This window comes from Muntiacus reevesi, chromosome 3 (genome assembly GCF_963930625.1).
Source record: "Muntiacus reevesi chromosome 3, mMunRee1.1, whole genome shotgun sequence".
Lineage (NCBI taxonomy): Eukaryota > Metazoa > Chordata > Mammalia > Artiodactyla > Cervidae > Muntiacus > Muntiacus reevesi.
In genome coordinates this window covers 254,690,272-254,715,781 of record NC_089251.1, presented here as the reverse complement: position 1 = coordinate 254,715,781, position 25,510 = coordinate 254,690,272, and the positions used below count along the sequence as shown (strand labels likewise).

The 25,510-nt window shown below is 35.9% G+C and overlaps 1 protein-coding gene across 2 annotated transcripts in view; it reads left to right on the top strand.

Moving 5' to 3' along the window:
- The window catches only part of CERKL (ceramide kinase like), a 128,836-nt gene that overhangs the window by 28,133 nt on the left and 75,193 nt on the right, over positions 1–25,510 (top strand). For both annotated transcript variants that reach the window (XM_065931875.1, XM_065931876.1), the window contains exon 2: positions 24,236–24,478. In XM_065931875.1, coding sequence (XP_065787947.1) covers positions 24,236–24,478 — 243 coding nt within the window. The remainder of the gene's footprint in view (positions 1–24,235; positions 24,479–25,510) is intronic.

Sequence of the window (25,510 nt, the reverse complement as noted above, 5' to 3'; positions counted from 1 at the left end):
TTGTTTCTTAAAATCTCTGATGGGTCCCAATATCCTTTTGTAAAGGAATAATTTGGAAATAAGACTCTGGTGAAGCCCCACAAGATGACTAGCTACCTACTATGCTTCTGTTCCCCAATATACTGAACCTTGATGGGGAAAGACCATATCCAGTCATCCTTAAATCTGCAGCATTTAGGTCAGAAAACACCTGGCATATAGTAAGCACTTAGATTTTGGGACTAGATTGATTACTAGTGGAGATACGTTTCTTGTCTTCACAATTTATAAAGATGATCTCTAAATAATCTTTAGAATACCAGGGGAAAATGCCAGCTATAAGAATTGTATATTGTCTCCTGGAGTAGATCTTCCCAATCCAGTATTCTTGCCTGAAAAATCCCATGAACCAAGGAACGTGATAGGCTACAGTCCATAGGGTCGTAAAGAGGCGGACACAAGTGAGCACTCAGACTTGATGCGGAAAGCTAGGGAAGATAAAATAGCTGTCAACCAGTGAGGGCCCCTGTGTGGCTGGTCCTGGCTGGAGATCCCTGGTGTGAAGAGTGGAGACAGATGCTAGCTGTCTGCTGAAATTCAGAGGGCAGCCTCAGTGGTGGTGTGATCAGGCAGCCCGCCTCTGTCTGCTTTGTCCTTCTCAGATCTCTGTAATGATTTCACCTCTGAATCCTAAAGAATGCTTTCCTTGTTAGCATGGTTGTACCAGAAAGCGTGAGCAAGTATCTAGAGCTCCTTTCTGAAGTATTTTGCTGACCATATTTACTTCATTAGGCTCATCAGAAGTGTTGGTGCTCAGTAGAATTGCTAAGCCAGCAGTGTGTCTGAGGGAATGGGGGAATCCAGGCCCTTCAGAGGCGCCCTTGTTCCCCAGACCTGTCCACCGATCTTTCCTGAAGGCACGTGGCACTGGTGGGTCACTGACCTGAGCCAGGCCTCTAGGGCTGCCGCTTCTCTCTCCTTCATGCGCTTCTCAAATCTCTTTTTTTGTTCATGTTACTCTGCTTCTTTGGTTTTCTTGATTTTTGTCCTTACATCAGTGTTCATTTCTACTTCTGCAATTTGTCTTTCATTATTTTTCCTTTCTTTTTTCTCTTATGCCTTACTGTTTCCCCTTTTTGAACAGAGACCCATCAAGAGGGAAGAGCTAAACAACAGTAAAATGAGCTTTACAATATTAACTTACTGTGCTGTTGAGAGTGATGGAAAGATGGGTTTTTGGAGTCATACTGTCTGTTAGAATCTAAGCTTTGTCACTTCCTATGTAACTGCGGGGCAAGCTATTCCAGCTCTAAGCTTCTCTCTCCTTGCCCCCCACCAGTCTATAAAACGGGATATAGTATAACAATAGTACCCAGATTACAGTGCTGTGAGTTTTCAGTGATATAATAAATCTGAACCTCTTTGCACTAGCCTGGAATGGGATTTTTCTCTATTATTAATATTTAGCAACTGTGGTAGCATTTTAGCATCGAAAGAAACTTTCAATTGTATTAGATATTTGTCATCTTCCTTTCTACAGGGTAAGTTCCTACATTTTCACCTCTATTTCTTTCACAACTAGACTTTTGTCCAGCAAATTAATAATCAATACATATTGACTGACTGAATAAGTGAACAAATCTGTTCCAATACCCTTATTTTAGGAATGAGCTATCAAGTTCTAAAGGTACTGCATTTTCCTCAAGATTGGTGACAAAACCAGAGCTAAAACAGAGGTCTCCTAACTCCCACACCAGTGTCTTTTCTGAGAAGACTTTGTCATTGTCTCAGTATTTATTTTGTATGGTTATTTCCTAGGAAGCTGTATAGTAGTATGAGACAATGTGCTTTGATAATCAGACAAATGCTTAGATAAAACTCCAGCATTCTCATTAAGATCATTGGCACCTGCATATCTTCTATATCCTCATCTGTAAAGTGAGAAAATTTCTACTTTATAGAACCATTATAAAGATTAATTGCGATAATCCATGTAGAATGTTTAGTACTATTTCTTTGCTGCTCCCCATCACCAACTTTTTAGCTTAGTTAGACTTATTATACATTCAGTCTTACCTTGTTTTGCATTCTTTCTTGAATCTTCTGTGATCATGAATATTCTGTGATCAGGCTTTTGACTCTCATCACTCCACAGCTCACTTAGTCCTCATCTGACTTCACCTATGAACAGAGTTTGACAGCTAATCATGCAGTGCTCCTTGATACAACTTTATCTCCTACGAGGTCACTCTTGGAGTTCTTCTTCTACCCCACTGGCTTGCTCCTTCTCAGACACTTCTCTTGGCTCTTCTCATTTTTCCATCACTATCTTCTGACCTCATTGTCTGTTTTCATTCTCTCTCTGGTTCAGCTCCTCCAGTTTCTGGTTTCAGATATTATCTAAATCCCCTTGACCTTCAAATGTATATCTCTAGCTTAAACCTCTCTTTGGAATTTCTGATTTATGAACCTAACTGCCTACTTAAATTTCAACTTACAGGTATAATAGATTTCTCAAACTTATCTTGTTCTAAAATAACCTCCACATTCTTTCCTGCACATTCTTTCCAACTATGTACTTCCTATAGATCTTCACATCTCAGTGCATGAAGATTTTATCCTTCTAATTGTCCATACCAAATGTTTTGGAATCTGCTAGATTCCACTCTCACTCTATATCTTGTCCATTAGCACATCTTATTGCCTCTTTCTTGGAAATGTATCTGAAACTGAACAGGATTGCTGCCACCATCTCAGTATGAGACACTGTCATTTCTCACCTGGAGTATTGTTTAAGCTTCCTTAAACAATCTCTCTTCCTTAAACGAGTCTATATCTAGCCATGTCCTCTGTCAGTCTATTCTGTATGTATCAGGTAGAATTTTACTTTTAAAGTATATGTCAAGAGTACTTCTTTGTTCTGCTCAAAAACTTCCAACGACTTCACATCTTTTTCAGGCTAAAATCCAGAGTTCTTTCTATAGCTACATACACCTGCATGGTCTGCCTGCTTCCAACCTTTATATTCTTGCGTTTTACCCTCCCCATTTTCTTACTAACTCCAGCCACATCTTGCTGTTTCTGGAATATACCAAGTATGCTTTTGCCACTGGGCCTTCATACTTCTTTCTCTTGCTCAGCAACCCTGGAACCAGCTATGTGAAAATTCTGCTATTACCCGATTTTAGAAAGCTAAGAAGCGGCATAAGTTTATGTGTATGTAACACTCACAACCAGTCTCAGGTAGCATTGAATATTCAAATATTGATATTTTTGAGTGAAACATTAAGAATATCTATGCTAAGTGGTATAAATAAAGATTTAAAATCTCATTGTCAGTTCAGGTCCAATTTTGGGACAAAATGAGGTCAGTTCAGGTTTTGTTGCCAAATGATTTACAAAAAAATAATCTTCAGAGCTTTGGGGATTTTAGAATTGCAGATGAGAGATTTTGGATCAGTAACAATACATGGCTTGCTCCCTTATTTTTTTTCAATCTTTATTCGATGATCATTGGTTAGTCAGGGGAGATCTCTATCTAATAGGCTTTTCTCTTTTAGAGCAAGTTTGGCATGCAGAAAGTGTCCAGTTAAAAATTATTGAAAGAAGAAATGAATCTCAAATCATTTTTCGCTCAAATATATATTGTTTAGGAGACAGTGTGACCAGTTTAAGAATAGCTGACCATTATCAAAAACAAAGCACTGTTTGATTAGTGATAGTTAAACACATATTAGTATTTGAAATATCAGAAATACTTAATGACTGAGTCATCTGCTGACACAAAACCCATTATCTACTTTAGTGCCTGGCAGCCTAATCGGTTGGACTCTGTTTCATTGACCTGTTATTGACTTGTCATATAACTTTGTCGGTTTTTAGTATAACTTCATTGTCTTTTGATCATCACCCTATGTCTTAGAGCATTTTCATGCAGTTGATCAAGGATATTGCCACTAGTTAAATGTAAATAAAATAAAAAATTTTGCTACTCATAATATAAAGTATCATGTATAAAATTAATTGAAAAAAAGTCCAAAACTTCCATTAAAATTACTTGAAACTCTAACACCCATTTATAACCCTTATATAAATGAAATCACTTCTCTCTAAAGAAAATGTGAGTAGTAAAGTGCTGTATTGGTGTTTGTCTTAGTTTTGGTTGAGTATCCACAGAAGAAAGTTAGGTGTTAGTAGGAATTATTGTAGTACCACTTTTCCTAGTGTTTCTCCAACAGGAAGATTTTATGTCCTTTCAGAAATTAATCATTTTTCTCTTCTTTCAAACTTTGAGACCATAATTGTATTTAAATTGCTAATCTGTTTTGAAGGATACATCATAAATTGCTTAACATTTATATTCAGTCAAATTTGTAATTTGTATAACACTTGCAGAACATTTGGAAAATTGAATATAAGAAAATGGAAGTGTTATTAGAATTTTACTGTATTTTAAAAAGTTGGCTCCCAACCCCCAGACTGAAATCCTTCTTCAGTCATGAATTTTTATTGCTTTTCTCTCATAGATTAGATAGAGCAGATGTGATTTTATTTTTTAATCCACATTACAGGGAGAGCTTTTTTGTTTGGGTTTTATGAAAAGGATTCTATTTTTTATGGTAGTCATACTTCGGTTGCTTAAGAAAATGCTCTTTTAAATAGGGGTAGTGACTTATTTGCATCCTTAAACTTAGCAAACATGCCTTAAGTAGTCGGTGTTTTTGAAGGTCTTTATATCTGATCACCATGGCTGATATTCAACAGTGCTATTAAACGAAATAAACATAGATGCCTCTTCTGCCACAGAGGCACAGGTGGACCTCTTGGTGGCAAGCCTCATGCCGTGTGACACATGGCAGAACCCAACTGGGGGCAGAGAGCATGCAGCTTGAAGCAAGAGTCATCGTATGTACACTTCGCTGTAGATTTATGTTTTTCTGTGGAACAGGCATCATTCAAGATGTTTACATAGTATGGTATTTGTTTTTTTATTAAATATTTCTTATAATTTCTTAAAAATAGTCAAAAGCCGGTCAGCACAGTCTGTTTACAAGCCAGGGTTCCTCCACCCTGCCCCTTGCTATCTATATAAATGATATTTTTGACTCTGTCCTTTATAATGTTGGCACCCTGTGCATATTGGATGTAATCAGGGCTGAAAGGAAACTTGAATCCATCTGGAAGCAATAAACTTTTCTAAAAGACTGCACAGTGTTATTTAATCCTGTGACTTCTTACTGTGAGTGAAATTAAGGTTTGATGCAGTTGTGTCACATCGCATTGATATCAAATTTATCTTTCTAAAAAAATTACTGACAGTAGTATTTTAGTGCAGTGGAAAAGATGGCTTGCTTTAATCCTACAAGCTATTTTGCTTCAATTACATGTTATATGGTGTAACTAAATATATATTTGATGAAAAATTGTTAAGTTTTCTCTAAAAGTTTCATATTATCAAGTAATACATTTTTATCTTTACCTTTGACCTTTTATCATGGTACTACTTGTGGTACCTTTTATCATAGTACTAATCATGTAGTACATAATAAAAATTATTATGACAAAAGGCATGGAGAAGAAACTATTAGTTTACGTTTATTTAATTGAGAGCATAGCTGAATAAATACCATATATGTAGAGTGTATATATAGAACATTAAAGTTAAACATTGAGCTTATTTTCATATCAGACTCTTTGAATCAATTTCAGGCTTTTTCAGAAAAAAAGTAGCTTCTAACTTCTACTCCAAAATAGCTTTAAAAATTTCACTTCAAATAGGTAGTAGAAGATCGTATTTTGTGTGTGTAGAAGCCTAGATGGTATCAACTATCTAGCATAATTTATAGTTTTGTATGTGTGTTTATTAAAACATAGTTTTGTTTTTTATTTTTACATTTTGCCTAAGTCCAACTGAAAATAAATGTAAAAGGATATTTGACTACCTTATATTGGTAACTTCATTTTAATATTTCTTTTGTGAATCAATTCCCACTGAATTTACTCATATAGAGGTTTTGAATGCCAAAAATAAAGCAGAAACCTAACAATGTTTGTCAGGTATATGCTTTTATGCTTTTAATGGTGGAAATGAAATAAAGCCCCACATTACCCATGTGCCTAGCATATTAAAAATAAACATGAACTTTGTCTTGCAAGTTATTAAGTTGGATTTTTAATAAAACTGATCAGCTACATTAAAATATTTCACTTTTCCTTTGTCTCCACTAAGACTAGGCCTGCAAATATTTTTAGAATATCTCAAATGTGTATTTTTTGAGATGTAATTGACATGTAACATATATATTAGATTTAGATGTTTAACATGATTCAATACTTGTTTATATTTTGATATGCTCTCTACAATGTCTAATTAACATCCATAACCAAACATGGTTAAAAAATTTTAATTTTTGTGATGAAAACTTTTAAGATCCACCTTTCAAATATGCAATAGAGTATTATTAATTATAGTCACCATGCTGAGTGACTGTATCACCATCGCCATGACTTATTTTAAAACTGGACAGACATTTTTACCTTTTGACCTTCCTCACCCATTCTGCCTACCCCTTTCCCCTTGCTTCTGGTAACCACCAGTCCATTCTCTGTGAGCTTGTGGATTTTTTTTTTTTTTAAGATTTTTAAAGATTCCACATACAAGTGAGATCATACAGTATTTGTCTTTTTTTGACATTTCACTTAGCATAATGCCCTCAAGATCCATCCAAGCATTCCCAAAGGCAAGATTTCCTTTTTAATGGCTCAATAATATTCCACCATGTGTGTCTGTATGAGAGGCATTTTCTGTATCCATTTATCCATCATGGACACTTAGGTTGTTTCCATATTTTGTCTATTATGAATATGTTTGTATTTAAGTTTACTTTTGTCTGTTCAATATAAGTAGCTTCTGGCAATTTCTTTTTTATTTTCTCCCCTTGTTTCCTTCACATACACAGTGGTTCCTTGACCAAAAGTGTGCCATTTCTATCATCCGGAAAGTAGACTAATGATAAGTTCAAGTGTCCTGGAGGCTGGTTAGGTAAATTTCTTCCACTTCATTTTGGATGATCAGGATGGTGGCATTCTGTTCCTAGCTGTCTTGGCTCCTCAGATGAACTTTCCTTTCCTGGTACTAAGATCAATCTTTATCAAGTGAAAATTATTACTTTAGTCTCATGCAATGGGTCTACTTCCTTCCAGCAATACGAATCTGCATGTGCTAATTTTAGACAGCCTGGATTTAGATTAGTTATTCTGAATACTTTTTTGGCTTCTTAGGATCAAATAATGACAGTCTTAAAGGTAAAACTGAGCCACAGTCAGCTCCCAGTCTTGTTTTTGCTGACTGTATAGAGCTTTTCCATCTTTGGCTGCAAAGAATATAATCAATCTGATTTCGGTGTTGACCATCTGGTGATGTCCATGTGTAGAGTCTTCTCTTGTGCTGTTGGAAGAGGGTGTTTGCTATGACCAGTGTATTCTCTTGGCAAAACTCTATTAGCCTTTGCCCTGCTTAATTCTGTACTTCAAGGCCAAATTTGCCTGTTACTCCAGGTGTTTCTTGACTTCCTACTTTAGCATTCCAGTCCCCTATCATGAAAAGGACATCTTTTTTGGGTGTTAGTTCTAAAAGGTCTTGTAGGTCTTCATGGAACCATTCAACTTCAGCTTCTTCAGCGTTACTGGTTGGGGCATAGACTTGGATTACCGTGATACTGAATGGTTTGCCTGGGAAATGAACAGAGATCATTCTGTCATTTTTGAGATTGCATTCAAGTACTGCATTTCGGACTCTCTTGTTGACTATGATGGCTACTCCATTTCTTCTAAGGGATTCCTGCCCACAGTAGTAGATATAATGGTCATCTGAGTTAAATTCACCCATTCCAGTCCATTTTAGTTCACTGATTCCTAGATGTCGACATTTACTCTTGCCATCTCCTGTTTGACCACTTCCAATTTGCCTTGATTCATGGACCTAACATTCCAGGTTCCTATGCAATATTGCTCTTCACAGCATTGGACCTTGCTTCTATCACCAGTCCCATCCACAACTGGGTGTTGTTTTTGCTTTGGCTCCATCTCTTCATTCTTTCTGGAGTTATTTCTGCACTGATCTCCAGTAGCATATTGGGCACCTACTGACCTGGGGCGTTCCTCTTTCAGTATCCTATCATTTTGCCTTTTCACACTGCTCATGGGGTTCTTAAGGCAAGAATACTGAAGTGGTTTGCCATTCCCTTCTCCAGTGGACCACATTCTGTCAGACCTCTCCACCATGACCCGCCATCTTGGGTGGCCCCCACGGCATGGCTTAGTTTCATTGAGTTAGACAAGGCTGTGGTTCTGTGATCAGATTGGCTAGTTTTCTGTGACTGTGGTTTCAGTGTGTCCGCCCTCTGATGCCCTCTCTCAACACCTACCGTTTTACTTGGGATTCTTTTACTTTGGATGTGGGGTATCTCTTCACGGCTGCTCCAGCAAAGCGCAGGCGCTGCTCCTTACCTTGGATGAGTGGGATCTTCTCACAGCCGCCCCTGCTGACCTTGAACGTGGAGTCGCTCCTCTCGGCCCTCCTGCGCCTGCGCAGCAGCCGCTCCTTGGTGGCGGGGTAGTTCCTCTCTGGTAGGGCCCCTGACTTCCGGGGTGGGGTAGTTCCTCTCGGCCAGCTGCCTCTGACCTCGTGCATGTGGTAGCTCTTCTCGGCCACCGCCCCTTACCTTGGAGGTGGGGAAGCTCCTCTCAGCCCCGCTCCTGTGCTGTAGCAGCCTGGCGCTCTTGGTTGCTACCCCTGATCTTGGGCGAGGGGTAGCTCCTCACAGCCACGCTTCTGCTCGGTCTGTCGCAGCTGGTGCGCCATGAAGTGAAAAGACGCTTACTCTTTGGAAGGAAAGTTACGATCAACCTAGACAGCATTTTAAAAAGCAGAGACATTACTTTGCCAACAAAGGTCCGTCTAGTCAACCCTATGGTTTTTCCAATACTCATGTATGGATGTGAGAGTTGGACTATAAAGAAAGCTGAGCCCCAAAGAATTGATGCTTTTGAACTATGGTGTTGGAGAAGACTCTTGAGAGTCCCTTGGACTGCAAGGAGATCCAACCAGTCCATCCTAAAGGAGATCAGTCCTGGGTGTTCATTGGAAGGACTGATGCTGAAGCTGAAACTCCAATACTTTGGCCACCTCATGCGAAAATTTGACTTGTTGGAAAAGACCCTGATGCTGGGAGGGATTGGGGGCAGGAGGAGAAGGGGATGACAGAGGATGAGATGGCTGGATGGCATCACCGACTCGATGGGCATGAGTTTGAGTAAACTCCGGGAGTTGGTGATGGACAGGGAGGCCTGATGTGCTGTGGTTCATGGGGTCCAAAGAGTTGGACACGGCTGAGCGACTGAACTGAACTGAACTGAAAGGTAAAACTGAATGGGAGTGGTATTAAAGTGAGCCTTTTAGTGTCTCTCAGTAGTCAAACCTTTAGATTATTTGGAGAGTTGAGGGGAACTTCACCATGACTACTGTGAGATGATGGGGGATGAGACCTGCATAGGTAGGGCATTGATTACTAGTAATGGTGGAGGTGAAAACCGAGGCATTATGACTCTTTGAGGTCCTCGGAAGAAAGGGGTATCAGTGAGTCAGCTTGGACTGTGAAATATAAGGGCATTTACCAGGCAGGAAACCCATACACAGGCATTGTCCTTAGATGCTGACAATAGAAGCTATCATTGTGGCTTAGTCCTGTTTCCACAGTCCAGCAAGTTCCAGGCCAAGAAAGATGAAGGACTCCTTAACCTTTGTTTCTCGTAGAAACAGTTGTCTATGGAGATTGCTCTATTAATATGAGCATTTTAATACCCACACAGAAGTGCCTGGAATGTTAGTGTTCAATCATGTTAATGAAATAAACTTTTGAATTTATTCTAAACTATTACAGTCTGATCTTTCTCTAATCCCTCACCTGTTGCTGTTTTTTTAAACCACCATTTAACTTATGTGGGAAAAAATATATGTAACTTAAATTCTCAAAAGGCTTTGAAGGACCCTTGTGCCTTCCCCCTTGTGACGTTAAGAACCTCTGATATGTGACTGGACTTCAGCTGAGTAGTACTGGGCAGTAGGAGTTCAGAGGGACTGGAAAATGAGGAATGTTTCTTGAAGGAGGGGCTCCATGAGCTCTGACAGATGGTTAATGTTTGAAAAGTCTAGAGTCAAGAAGGCCTTTCATTTGTTGGGAAATGAAGAGCAAAGGTTCAGAGATTGAAATGCATACACCATAATTAAGATATTATCTGATTGATGGTAAATACAGTCAGTAGCAAACTTTTATAGGACACCTATCCTTTTTTGAAGCATTGAGCTGGGGTTGGACTCAGAGATTAGAGATGAGGAGGACAGTGAAGATATTGTTGAAATAAATTACTGAGAACTAGAAAAAGGAAGACTGATCACTATACTTCTGGGGTTCGTGGGGAATCTGCACAAGGGTCATTTAGTAGCATATATATGAACTATAATCCTATATGAATTGATATACATAACTGGTAATGCCAAAAAAGACTAGATTATTGGATTAAGATGAATTTTTATTATTATTTTTTAAATTTATTTATTTTAATTGGAGGTTAATTACTTTACAGGATTGTAGTGGGTTTTGCCATACATTGACATGAATTCGCCATGGGTGTACATGTGTTCCCCATCCTGAACCCCCCTCCCACCTTCCTCTCTATCCCATTCCTCAGGGTCATCCCAGTACATCAGCCCTGAGCACCCTGTCTCAAGTGTCGAACCTGGACTGGCGATCTGTTTCACATATGATATTGTACATGTTTCAATGCTATTATTTCAAATCATCCCTCCCTCACCTTCTCCTACAGAGTCCAAAAGTCTGTTCTTTACATCTGTGTCTCTTTTGCTGTCTCACATATAGGGTCATTGTTACCATCTTTCTAAATTCCATATATATGTGTTAGTATACTGTATTGGTGTTTTTCTTTCTGACTTACTTCACTCTGTATAATAGGCTTCAGTTTCATCCACCTCATTAAAACTGATTCAAATGTATTCTTTTTATTGGCCAAGTAATATTCCATTGTGTATATGTACCACAGCTTTCTTATCCATTCATCTGCTAATGGACATCTAGGTTGCTTCCATGTCCTGGCTATTATAAACAGTGCTGCAATGAACATTGTGGTACACGTGCCTCTTTCAATTCTGATTTCCCCGGTGTGTATGCCCAGCGTGGGATTGCTGGGTCATATGGCAGTTCTATTTCCAGTTTTTTAAGGAATCTCCACACTGTTCTCCATAGTAGCTGTACTAGTTTGCATTCCCACCAACAGTGTAAGAGGGTTCGCTTTTCTCCACACCCGCGCCAGCATTTATTGTTTGTAGACTTTTGAATAGCAGCCATTCTTATTGACATGAAATGGTCCCTCATTGTGGTTTTGATTTGCCTTTTTTTGATAATGAGTGATGTTGAGGATCTTTTCATGTGTTTGTTAGCCATAAGATGAGTTAATTAAACTCATATTTTCTGTTGGTCTCTGAGAATAGTATTTATGTTGGTGCAAAAGTAATTGTGGTTTCAGACCCTGAATTTTAAGTCACTATAACTGGGTTCAAACACATCTTTATTAATCAAAACAGGAACCACTACAATCAGCACATTTTTGCCAGTGAGAAATAACTTTACTCCTGCACCAAAAAAAAAATCCATGCGTTGGGATTTGATGAACTCTTGGAAAGCATTTTCTGTGTTGTCCTGATTGTGAAAGCATTTTTCTTGCACAAAGTAGTCAAGATGCTCGAAGAAGTGGTAGTCAGTTGGCAAGAGGTCAGGTGAATATGACAGATGAGGCAAAACTTTGTAGCCCAGTTCATTCAGCTTTTGAAGCATTGGTTGTGTGATGTGCGGTCAGGAGTTGTCACAGAGAAGAACTGGGCCCTTTCTGTTGACCAGTGCTGGCTGCAGGTGTTGCAGATTTGGTGCATCTCATCCATTTGCTGAGCATGCTTCTCAGATGTAATGGTTTAGCCGGGATTCAGAAAACTGGTGGATGAATTTGGCCGCAGACCACCAAACAGTGACTGTGACATTTTTTTGGTGCAAGTTTGGCTTTGGGAAGTGCTTGGGAACTTCTTCTCCGTGCGACCACTGAAGGGTTGTCACTGGTGGTTGTGTAAAATCCACTTTTTGTCACATGTCAAAATCTGATCGAGAAATATTTCATTGCTGTTGTGTAGAATAAGAAAAGACGGCACTTCAAAATGATGATATTTCTGATTTTCGGTCAGCTCATGAGGCAGCCACGTATCAAACTTTTTCACCTTTCCAGTTTGCTTCCAGTGCCAACCAACCATAGAATGGTTGAGATTGAGTTCTTGCGCAACTTCTCGTGCAGTTGTAAGAGGATCACCTTCCATGATGCTCTGTTAGTCGTTGTCAGCTTCTGATGGCCGGCCACTACGCTCCTCATCTTCAAGGCTCTCGTCTCCTTTGCACAACTTCTTAAACCACTAGTGCACTGTGCATTCATTAGCAGTTCCTGGGCCAAGTGCGTTGTTGATGTTGCTGGTTGTCTCTGCTGCTTTATGATCCATTTTTCAATGGATCATATGATCTTATTTTTCAAATAAGAAAATCACACAAATTTGCTTTTTGTCTAGCATCAATTCATTAGCAAAAGACATAAATCAAGATATGCACCTTAAAATGATGTATAACGTAACCACATTTATTTAAGAATATATTCCGATATCAAATGGCAAAGTTCAACAGTGCAGAACCAGAGTTACTTTTGCACTAACCTAAATACCATTCTCAGAGACTACCTATTTATGAATGTTTTCCCTAAGGAGCAGAAATGTAAGTAGATGTATAAAATGACAGGGGCAAATGTATAACTAGGTAATATAATCAGGTAATACACAATTCCAAGAGATGCACATGTGTGCTCTTACTGAAGTGGAAATGACAAAACCCAAACAACTGCATGATAAACTCTGCTATAGAATATGAAATTTTGAATTGCTCTTTTAATTCACTAGGTTTCATATGTAGTAGAGACTTGTTGCATAGACAGTCTAAAAAAATTAGTGATAAAATCTTAAACTGATACAAAATGATGAAAGATAAAAATGCATAAATCATGACATTTTTAGGCTGCATTTTCTTAAGCTTAGGCCTGTCTTCACAACATTATAGATGGGTCCAGAGTTTCTTGAGCTTTTTTAGTTTTGGAAGCCCTTTACACTCTTAAATTGTTGAAAACCACAAAAAGCCTTTGTTTATATAAGTTAATAACCCCTGATATTTACCATGTTAGAAGTTAAACATTTAAAATATTCATTAAAAATAACAGCAATGAGTCCATTGCATTTTAACATAAATAATGTTTGGACTAAAGATAATTATTTTCCAAAACAATAAAAAGATCAGTGTCATTTTCTTGACTACAGTTTGCAAATCTTTTTTATAGAAGACACAGTATTCCTTAATAGAAGGATTTAGTAAAAGACAGCTGAGTTTTCAAGATTGCTTCTGCCTTCAGTTTGTTGTGAATGTATTTGTTTTTGTTAAAGTGTATAAGAAAAATCCAATTTCACACAGATATTTGTTTAGAACAGGAGAAGTATTTTAATAATGTTTTCAGGTAATTGTGGATATTTTTTGATACTACAGTAAAACTTGGTAAGTGCTAATTTCTTAAATGTTAGTTACAAAGCAGAATCTGTAAACATACCAATTAACCTTCTGTAGTTTGCTATTTGAAAATTTATTGTACTTTGAATCTTTAATTATGCATAATTTTATAATATCCTGCATTGAGTATTTGGAAAAATTGGTCTACTGAGTTATATAGAGCTTCCAAATGTTGACACATTTAATTATATAAATATTTAAACTATCAAATATATTAACATCACTGCCAATCTCAGCATAAGATTCTTTAAATATTGGGAAGCTCTCAAGCTCACCGTGGCGGATACAGGTTTTACAAAATTCTGAGTTTTGCTTGAAAGTTAGAATTTTGTCATTGACAGCATTCTCAGTTGTTTTGCTTGAGTGACTGGCTCACTTTACTCAATTCCCAGAAAACATTTACCAAATACTCATACTCGCATATAATAATTTGCTAGTCAATCTTTCAAGCAAAAATGGTTTTCCGAACAAAATCGAGCTAGTCACAGTGTGAATGGTATGAGTTCTTTTCCTGGGGCGAACTATCACTTTCATTTGTAGCTGAAATGCTTTTTGGTACAATTCCGATTATCACACATAATACATATAAAAAAGAAATTACTAAAGGGTAGAGATTTTTATAAATTAAAGTGTTACTACTTCATCAAGGACAGTTAAGTGATACTTTTTTTTTAAACTGTGAGTTTGAAGTGATGAGGACTGCAACAATCATTAGTGAAATTTAGTGTCACTTCCTTGATTCATGGTGACACTAGATGTTTTAACCACTATTTCCTTTTCACCATCCATGCAAATGTCAGCACAGTGAAAAAGGCAAATAACATCTTTAGTATTTTTATAAAAATCATTTTGATCCTCTATACCTTCTGAAAAAACCTATTGAGAATATTTAAATGGTTGCCTTAATTTGCCAATTTTGCCATTATTTGTATAAAATAACATTATAAGTATGAACATTTATTAATGGTTTTGATTTAGGGAAAAAATTGATTTCTAAGAGTTTGCTATTGGGAACATGAGTTCCAAGAAAAGAGCTTAGAATAGAAATTTGTCAAAGTCAAACTAAATTTTCAATTATACTATTTTTAAATATACTGAGTTTATGTGGTATTTGTGATTAAACATAGACTATGTAATTTTAAATTGTTATTGTCACTTCGTAGCATAGACATTCAATGTTCTGAATAAAGAATTATATATTTATTGTCTATATTTCAAATAATCAAAGAATAATATTTACATCATTTGACTAATCAGTACATTTTAGACTTTATGCAAAAGTACCTATGTATCTTTGGGTGCTTAAGTTCTTAAGAGAAGTCCCTAAGCTGTTTATATATGATAGAAATAACTAGAAATAAGTGGGAAAAAATTGCAGATAGAAATTGAGCATTAATTTTTTTATTTGGTATGACAAAAATGTGACTTTTTGGTATTCTTTTACAAGATAATTTTATTTCTTGTCATTCTTGACAAGTGTTTATATTTAGGAACTTAAGCTTTTATGCTAACAAATGCTAAGTCAGAATTCTTGAGGATTGTAATGCACTGTGATGGTTTTTCAGTAAATTACTGGAGCAGCCCTATTTATTTAAACCCTGGTTTAACCTGATTATTAACAATTAAATTGTGTTTTCTTCTTACAATTAAAGTGTATTCAAATTTATTGGTCCCTTGCTTCACAGATTTATCTCAGTATGTGGTGTATTCAAACAGAATTTTGTATTTTTAATTAGGGGATTAGATAAGTAATTCTGAAGAGCCAAAAAAAAAATTGTTAGACATCACATTGCTTAACCATCTAATATACCATAAGTGTGTGTCTGCACTCTGTTGTGGGAGCTGTCTATCAGACAGCCTTGTTTTTTGGGCAGTATTTTAAAGAGTGGACATGTGCAGGAACTGTGAGCACAATTAGCGCCAAGCAGATAAATCCAGCTCTAATCCTGTTTACGGTCTGCATCAGACAGATGTGCCAAGATTGATTTAGACAAGCCCTGGGCTTACAGTAATATTTTTAAAAGTGCCATTCACTGTTCTATTTCTGTTAAACCTTTGCTAAATATTCTTAAGTGATGTTGGTTTTACTGTTCTTGTTAGCCACCTTAACCTACTTTAAGCAGGTCCTGCTTTGCTCTCATGGTGACAGGGTAACCTGCCAGGAGAGGTTATCTTTATTCCCTGTAATTAAATTGACTTTTCCCCCCAAGAAAATACAACAATAGGAAGTGGGTGCTGAATTAAATAAATAGCATGATATCCAATAGACATATACTTAAATCCTGTGCTGGAACAGATGGTCCCCAGCATCTCTGTAAGTAATGTGAGAGGACAGTTAATGTTCTGAAACAACTAGCTATCACCAATATGATCCTAATGAACCAATAGATTTCAAATAATAAACCACATGCCACAAAGAAAAATTGCACATCATCTGTAAGGTTTTAATGCTCCTAAACTGAGAAAAATGTCTATAGATAATTTTCATATTTTTCTAATGTTATCAAATATCAATTTATGGATAAAGTTCGACTTCATATTTTTTACCAATAAAGGTATGTTTTAGCATTAAAGTAAATTAAAGTTACATTTAAATTATATCCCTAGTATTTTTTAAAAAATTTTAGCTCCTCTTTTACATACTTAGGTTGTGTATGGAAATGTGGCTTTTGCATACAATTATGAAAGCATTTGCTTTTATTCATGGCAGAAACTGGTGATCCTGTTAACAGAGGTTGCTGTGCTGTGATGGAAGTGGCTATCTTACAGATGAACTATTAGGCAGAGATAAAAGACCTAAATATGTTTCAGCATTTTTAAATAAAATAGTTTATAAACCAAAAGCAGTATTTTTCTGATTCACATAGAGAATAAGAGTCTGAGTCATTCTTAAGCTTTTATTATAAAGAGGTATAGATAAGTGGTTGATTTTTATAGACCCCAAAATAATAGTCTTCACTCTGAATATGGTTTCTTTTTTTCTCTTTAATCATATTTCTCATAAATATTTGTATTTTCTAACTGTGTCTCAAAGAGTTAAGTGTTTTGGTGTGGGGGTAGAGGGGAAACAATGACCTTCTTAGATTTTCAGCTTATCCTCTCCGACATCTCTAGAACCTTCAGCTCACTGGGGGCTAGCCTGAGGGCTCTCCACCTAGAAACCTGAGGACCCTTTGGCCTTAGATCTCTTTCAAGTCTTGGAAGCCAGTGTCCTGCTACCCCACAGAGCCAGCTGGTCCGCTGCTTATATCTCACGAACTTAAAAAACAAAACAAAGACACAGACAAGCACCATCTAGTCTGATAATGGGTAAACAACGTTTAGACAGTTCCAAGCCATTAAATAAAACCATTTTAAATTCAAGTTCACACAATTTTAATGAGTTTTATTCCTAAAGACTATATTCAGAAGAAAACAGTTTTCTATAAAACTAGTTATATACATGTCTTTGCATATGTTAGGAAACAGTTTTGTTTAAAATGAGGTATATCCTGAGATTAGGGAGAACTGGGCTGATTTACTCATGTTGTGTAAATGAGTGACGTTGCAGAAATGAATAATAGACCAGAATTTCTATGGAGGAAATTGGCACCTGAGAGATTCCTATCGCTGCTGAGGAAAATAGAGTGCTGAAGAACATTTGCCTATTGCTAGAAATTTGTAAAACAAGCAAAAACTATTTTATTCACAAATCAGTTATCTTTATTTTCATTTCAAGTGAAAACAAAATGTTTGTTCTAAGTCTGTAGTTCTTCCTCTTAGTTTCCTATTCTCACACTGGCGAAGAGATCAGGCATGTGAAAACCCCAGATTTGAATCTGTGGGCAAATGGGGGAACAGATTAGAAGTCCAAGCTGGGAAAGCAGGAAATACCATTCAGAGAGTTACAGGCCTTTTCAGAGTTTTCAGTTCTGTCAACTCCTGGTTGCTACAGTCTAACCTTCCATTTCCTTGAAGGTCACCATGAAGTTTTGAATGAAGTACAATTGACTCTTGAACAACATATGTTTGAACCCTGTTTGTCCACATATATGCAAATTTTTATCAGTAGTAAATGGTGCTTGTTTGCATTCTTGGATGTGGAACCATGAATGGAAGGAACCGTGAATATAGAGGGATGGCTATAAATTATATATGGATTTTTGATGACACTTGAGGATGTACCTTTAAACAACCCTGGGTTGTTTAAGGATCAAGTCTACTAAGTTAAGACACATGAGTGATTTTGCTGTTTTCCTAGGATCTTGTTAGAGACGGAGCAATGGCTTGTCTACTGTTTTAAGTTTGACTAGAATAAAAAACAGACCCAGAAGGTCAGATGAGTGTGTGTTTACTTCAAGAAGGTTGTTACTTCTGAGTAGTGTTGGTAAAGACCAGTCAAAGTACTTGGATTTAGATCTTGGATCTGGCTCCTACCAGATGTATGACCACGGACAAGTTATTTAAATGCTGTGGCCTGAATTCCTCTTTTTTAGGGAAAAGTGTCTACCTTGGGTAGTGTAAGGATTAAATGAGATATTAGGTGTAAAATGCTGAGGGCAATGTCTGGCATATAGCACATGCTAATTAAATATTAGCTTCCCTTATGTTTTAGACAAGGAGATTTTAAAAATTAAAATGAATAATATGACCAGGAATTATTTTAGGATGAGCAAGAAAACCATCTTTTTCAGTTGATTACAGAAATATTTCCATTGTAGGAAAATTAGAAATTCATATACGCAAACTAATTCACAATCTCACTCTCCTTTCAAGTTTTCATATGCATCGTCATACATATGTGCATATGGAAATACATTCCACATACATTATGCATTCAATAAATATATACAAAACAGTAATGGAAATGTGGTACACTGTTTTAGACACTTTTCTAGTCAGATTTCTACATTTTAATGGCTGAATAGCATTATAGTATATGAATATGCTTCATTTTCCGAAACCAATACTCTGTTAGGTCACATTTAGGTTATTTCCAAGTTTCACTCAAATAATGCTTGGGTAAGCATTCTTTTAGCTAAATTGTGCATATTATCTATTCCCTTAGGGTAAATTCCTGGAAGTAAATTGCTTGATCAAAAATATGCATATTTTAAAACATTTTCCCTTTTCTCATTTTAAAAAACTAGTATAATGCTGATTACAGAAAGGAAGGTTTATAAGTAAAAATTAATCTTATACTCTTTTATATCTCTGTTTTCATTGATAACCACTATTTGTTATGTGTTTTCTGCATGGATTTTTTTCTTCTTTTAATGAAAGTGAGATCAGCCTCTCAGATTATTGTCATTTGCTTTTTACTCCACTTACTCATACCTCTTAACATGGATGTCTTTCCACCTCAGAACACAAGGGTCTAATTTTCTCATTGTGAGTTGCAGAAGATTATGATCAAGCAATTCTCCTATTGAAGAACATGAATACTGCTTCAAATAGTTTTGCTATTATAAATACTGCTGCAATTAACATTTTGAAATCTTTTGATAAGTATTCCCACTTGTTCTCCAGCAGTTTCCATTTTTGCATTCCCACCAGTGCTGGGACTCGTTCCCTTTGCCCGCACCATCAATGAGCGTTATTTTTGATCTTGTGCCAATCTAAAAGGCAAAAAGTGGTATCTTGTTGTTTTAATTTGCATTTCTTTGATTACTAATTAGATTGAACTTTCTCATATGTTCATTGGTCAATTTGCATTTCTTCTTTTGTGAAATGCCTGCCTGGGTCTTTAATGTACTCTTCTACTGAAGTGTTTCTTTTCTTGATTAAATAGATTATTTAATTGTCATATGTTGCAAATATTTCTTCCCAGTTGGATTTTGTTTATGACTTCTATTTATGGGTCTTTAGGACTTTATTGGCATTAAATAACCTTTATGTTATGTATCTCAGTCTCTGTTTGTCTGCCTTTATTGCCGTACTATGGCTTTACTAATTTATGGTTATATAAAGTTCTTTGTAATCTAGAAATATTATGTATAATATGTATATTATGTATATACATATAATATGTATATTATGTATACTATAATATTATGTATAATATGTATATTATGTATATACATATAATATGTATATTATGTATACTATAATATTATGTATAATATGTATAATCTAGGAATATTATATATAATATGTATATTATGAAAAAGAGATATTTCTTTTCTTTTTTAAAAATGAACCAGTTCTAAGTCATCTTTTACTAAATATTCCTCACTGATTTTGGATACTACCATTATCACATTTGTGACTTTTAAAATATTTGCAAATGTTTCTTTGGACCATTCATTTATCTATTTCTAGAGGTTTTAATTATTATAACTTTACAAGATATTATCTGGCTGGGTATGTACTTCTCCTCATTACTATTAAAACATTTTTCTTCATTATTTATTCCAAGAAAATTTACAAATCATTTGATAAGTTTCCTTGCTCCTTACATCAAAGAAAATACCATTTAGATTTTGATTGGAATTGCATTATAAGTAGTAATAATGAGAATACTAGCATAAAAATAATGTAATCTTGGAACTTGATATGCCTTCATTTGTCTCTCAATTTATTTTGTATGGCCTTTTCTACCCAAACAAGTCCAGGATCATTTTGATAAATTTGTTCCTGGATAATAATTTGCATAGGGTCTCTTTATCCCCAATATCTTTTCTTTCTAGATATTGATATATTTGTAACCAGCTTCCTTATTGGATATTCTTATTAGTTCTAATGATTTCAAATAGATTCTTTTGGGTTTTATGAATATATTGTGATACTGTTTATAAATAGCTATAGTTTCATCTCTCCCTCTACCCCTTCCACCATCAGTTGTCTTTATTTAATTTTCCTTGTGTGTGATAGTGAGCAGAATGTTGAGAGTAGTAAGAGTAATAATAGGTATTCTTGCCCTGTTTCCATAAATTCTACTAGTTTTTACTACTAAGTTGGAACTTGGTTATTGTTTTAGTATCTTTAAATTTGCAATTACAAGAGATTTTAAATAGGAATAGTCATTGAATTGTTTACTGGCAAAGTAAAGTACATATGGCCAGGAATTCAGACTATAATACAGGACTTGGAGTGAAAAAATACATATTTCACCCTTTTCATTTTTTCCCCTCAGTGATCTTTCCCTCACTTCCTACCTGTCCCCTTTGGTGGTCTTATTTGTTGTATGTTTGATTACATAAAAATTAAATTAATGTGAGACAAAAGCTTATAATGAATATTATAAGACTGTGCTCAGTTGCTCAGTTGTATCCGACTCTTTGCTACCTCATGGACTGTAGCCCATCAGGCTCCTCTGTCCATGGGATTTCCCAGCAAGAATACTGGAGTGGGTTGCTATTCCGTTCTCCAGGGGATCTTTCAAATCCAGGGATTGAACCCTTGTCTCCTGTATAACAGGCAGTTTCTTTACCATCTGAGCCACCAGGGAAGCAACTTTAGGCAAAATACATACCAAAATTGGAATACCAGACCATCTTACCTGCCTCTCGGAGAAACCTGTATGCAGGTCAATAAGCAACAGTTAGAACTGAACATGGAACAACAGACAGTTTCCAAATTGGGAAAGGAGTATGTCAAGGTTGTATATTGTCACCCTGCTTATTTAACTTATATCAGAGTACATCATGCAAAATGCCAGGCTGGGTGAAGCATAAACTAGAATCAAGATTGCTGGGTGAAATATCAATAACCTCAGATATGCAGATGACACCACTGTTAGGGCAGAAAGGAAAGAGGAACGAAAGAGCCTTTTGATGAAGGTGAAAGAGGAGAGTGAAAAAGCTGACTTAAAACTCAACATTCACAAAACAAAGATTATGGCATCCAGTCCTATCACTTCATGGCAAATAGGTGGGGAAACAATGGAAACAATGACAGACTATTTTGGGGGGGCTCCAAAATCACTGCAGATGGTGACTGAAGCCATGAAATTAAAAGACATTTGCTCCTTGGAAGAAAATCTATGACCAACCTAGACAGCATATTAAAAAGCAGAGATATTACTTTGCCAACAAAGGTCCGTCTAGTCAAAGCTATGGTTTTTCCAGTAGTCATGTATGGATGGAAGAATTGGACCATAAAGAAAGCTGAGTGCCAAAGAATTGATGCTTTTGAACTGTGGTGTTGGAGAATACTCTTGAGAGCCATTTGGACTGCAAGGAGATCCAACAAGTCTTAAAGAAAATCAGTCCTGAATATTCATTGGAAGGACTGATGCTGAAGCTCCAATATTTTGGCCACCTGACGTGAAGAAGTGACTCATTGGAAAAGACCCTGATGCTGGGAAAGATTGAAGGCAGGAAGAGAAGAGGATGACAGAGGATGAGATGATTGGATGGCATTACAGACTCCACGCATATGAGTTTGAGCAAACTCCAGGAATTGGTGATGGTCAGGGAAGCCTGGGGTGCTATAGTCCATGGGGTTGCAAAGAGTTGGACACAACTGAGTGACTGAACTGAAACAAAAGATGTGATTTTATATTTTGCCTGTAGGAGGAATATTAGGCAGCTAATAATTATCCATTCTCCACAAACATATAAATAAATTCTAAATTTGCATTTATGTAATATTCTAATTTTATGTTAAATGTAATATTCAATAACATATAAATTTTAGGGGAAAAAACTTCTAAACATACTATTTTTCTCTCCAGTACAATTATTAAAAAGGAAAGCACATTCCTATCATTTCCTCTACCTTAGTTCAAGCCTCATAGACTGGTTTCCATTCCTTCAATGTCTTGCTTATGTTTTCTAAATCTTTATCCTGATGACATAATCATCTTTGCTAAACTAATTTACAGGGTGAAAAATGTACACCACCTTGGGATCGATGCTCAATGAGCAAACTCCCAAGTGTAGCATGAAGATTTGTCATGGACTCATGATAAATCTGGACTCAGACTTCCTCTTCTGCACCTTGTTGGGAGCCTTCCCAACTTCAGTTCAGGTGTCCTCAGCCTTTAGGGGAAGCGGGTCCCAACGCATCCCCTGGGAAGGGTCTTGATTAAGAGAGTAAGTGTTCCAGGTAAAGTATAACATTAGGACAGTGAATAACAAAAAGTTTTAATCCTTGTTCAGGATTAAAACATGTTGAATCTCTCATATATGCACACCTCTTCCCATCCCACTAGATTTGAATAGAGAACCAAATTCAAATTCACTGGCAACCATTGTACAATGATGGAAAGGACCATATTTAAGATGAAGCCAAAGTTCATGGAAGAAATACCAACATACAATGGGCACAGCACACAGTGACACGTGGGCTTGTATGTGCTGCTGACTTGCCTGTCTACTCTCTCTCTTGCGCTGTACACAGAAATCCATTATTTGCCTTCTCTAACTCTGTAAAACTGTCCAGTTCAAATTCTTTTCTTGGGTTTTCCAATAAAAATTAATATGACCCTCTGAGATACCAGAATTCTTTTATGTATATCCCAATTATATCTACTTTAAATATCTATTTTAATCCCTAATAAATTAATGGCCAATCCAGAGCAGGTAGTAGAACTTCTCTCTCTTGCATTCTGCATAGTGTTTAACACAAAGCAATCAACAGAAGTTTCTTAAACTAAATGATACATAGTTATATCCATGTTAAACTGTTTTGGATACTAAATCAATGAAACAAAATAATTCAGTGTTATTGTGTTCACCAGTAAATTTATCCCACTTTTCATTGACTCATCCTAATGTGAATTTCAAACTTTTCCTTCTGCTAATCCTTGAAAATCTTCAGGGAAGGAAACATGAGGTCTGAATCATTTCTTTTTCTTATAAATCACCTTCAAGGAAGCCAAAAGCCACAAAGATCAAAGATTAATTCCTTCATTATAATTTTGTTTTGATTCAGGACGTTCATTGCAGTAGATGCCTTCTTGGGTGGATGACCTTCCCACAAAGATTATTGTTATTCTTCTTTAATTTCCTTCTATCCCATCCATCAAGTCATGAGATGTAGGTTTGTAAACAACAACAGCAACATAGCAAGATTCAGGTGGATCTTTCTTTTTAGATTGGTAGGAATTCATTATGTTTTCTACTCACAGCAGTCTCACCATTTCCTTTTTGCACATGCATCTCTTTACCAAGAATGTACATTTTCTTTCCCTTTCATGTTGCCTTCAACAGCCTGCCTCAAACTCACTTATGTTAGTGAATCCTTTTCTTTCCATTACTTTACTCTGTCCCTGTAAGTAACAGGAAGCCTCTTGCATGATACTAATTTAGTATTACTGATATGTTGCTTTGTTTTTGTTCCCGGAATTCTTCATAAATTGAATATTCTCAGATTCTGAATGTCCTAGGCCTTGTGTGGCAGGGACTCTCTTCCATTTTTTTCTATCTATGGGATAATAGACCTAATTTTTCTTTTTTCCCCTCCTCATCTCATATAGGACTTGACAAAGCATAATCAGTAAAATTACAGATGATAAATATTTTCCGAGTTTTCACTATTTATTTTTCATACATACAAGAATATAAACACAATGGTTTTGTGTTATTAAATTAAAAGAAATTTTAATTTCTTTTCAGGTGATTCCAAGTATGATTTTCTACATAAAGAAGAATTTGTTGAACTCAAGGACATATTCTCTGTCAAACTGAAACGGCGTTATTCAATTAAACAGCAGAGAAGTGGTACTTTATTAGGAATCACTCTCTTCATATGTTTGAAAAAGGAACAAAATAAATTAAAGGATTCTACTCTTGATCTTATTAATTTAAGTGAAGACCACTGTGACATATGGTTTAGACAGTTCAAGAAAATTTTGGCAGGTAAGTACTCCTTATGGAAATTTTTAATGAGTCTAGTTTCCTTGATGTAGGTTATAAATCTAAGCATGGTATTATATTTACCAATATAGTAACCCTTAATTATATTGAGGTTGTTTACTTCTATTTCTAGTCTGTTAAATGTTCTTAGCATGAAAGGTGTTGAATTTGGTCACATGCTTTGTCTACACTCAATGAAATAATCATATAATTTTTTCCTTTCATTCTGTTAATGTGGTATTCTACATTGACTTTTAATAGGTTGAACCATACTTGCATTCCAGCAATAAATCCCAAATAGTCATGGTGTATAATTCTTTTAATATTTTACTGAATTTGACTTGCTAGTATTTTGTTGAGGATTGTAACTTTACTATTCATTAGAGATATTTGTGTGTAGTTTTTATTTATGTACTTTTAGTATCTTTTTCTGACTTCGATATCAAGGTAGTACTGACCTTGGAAAATGACTTAGGTAGTAACTGTTGAATGACTGCTTCTGTGAAGAAGCTTTGATAATCTGAAATAAAACAGTTCTTAAATAATATTGTTTTCTTGGGAGCTGCTTTTAAAAGGATATTTATTTTTCTATTAGTGTTTCTTTTGAGCTTATATTAGAATTTATTTTTCTTGCACCTACACATTGATAGCAAGTGAATGACTTGCTATATATACTAGATGACTTGAGAGTAACAGTTTTTATTAATTGAAATATAATTGATTTACAATATTGTGTTCCAGGTCTACAGCAAAGTGATTTGGTTATATATATATGTGTGTGTGTGTGTCTGTATATTCTTTTCCTATTGTTTTCCATTGTTGGTTATTACAAGATCCTGAATATAGTTCCCTTTGAAATATAATAATTTACTGTTTAGTTTATGTATGGTAGTGTGCATCTATTAATCCCATACTCCTGATTTATCCCTCCCCCTTCCCCTTTGGTACCCATAATACTGTTTTCTATGTCTCTGTGTTTCTATTTTTTAAATAAGTTCGTTTGTCCAGTTTTTAGATTCCACATAATAAGTGATA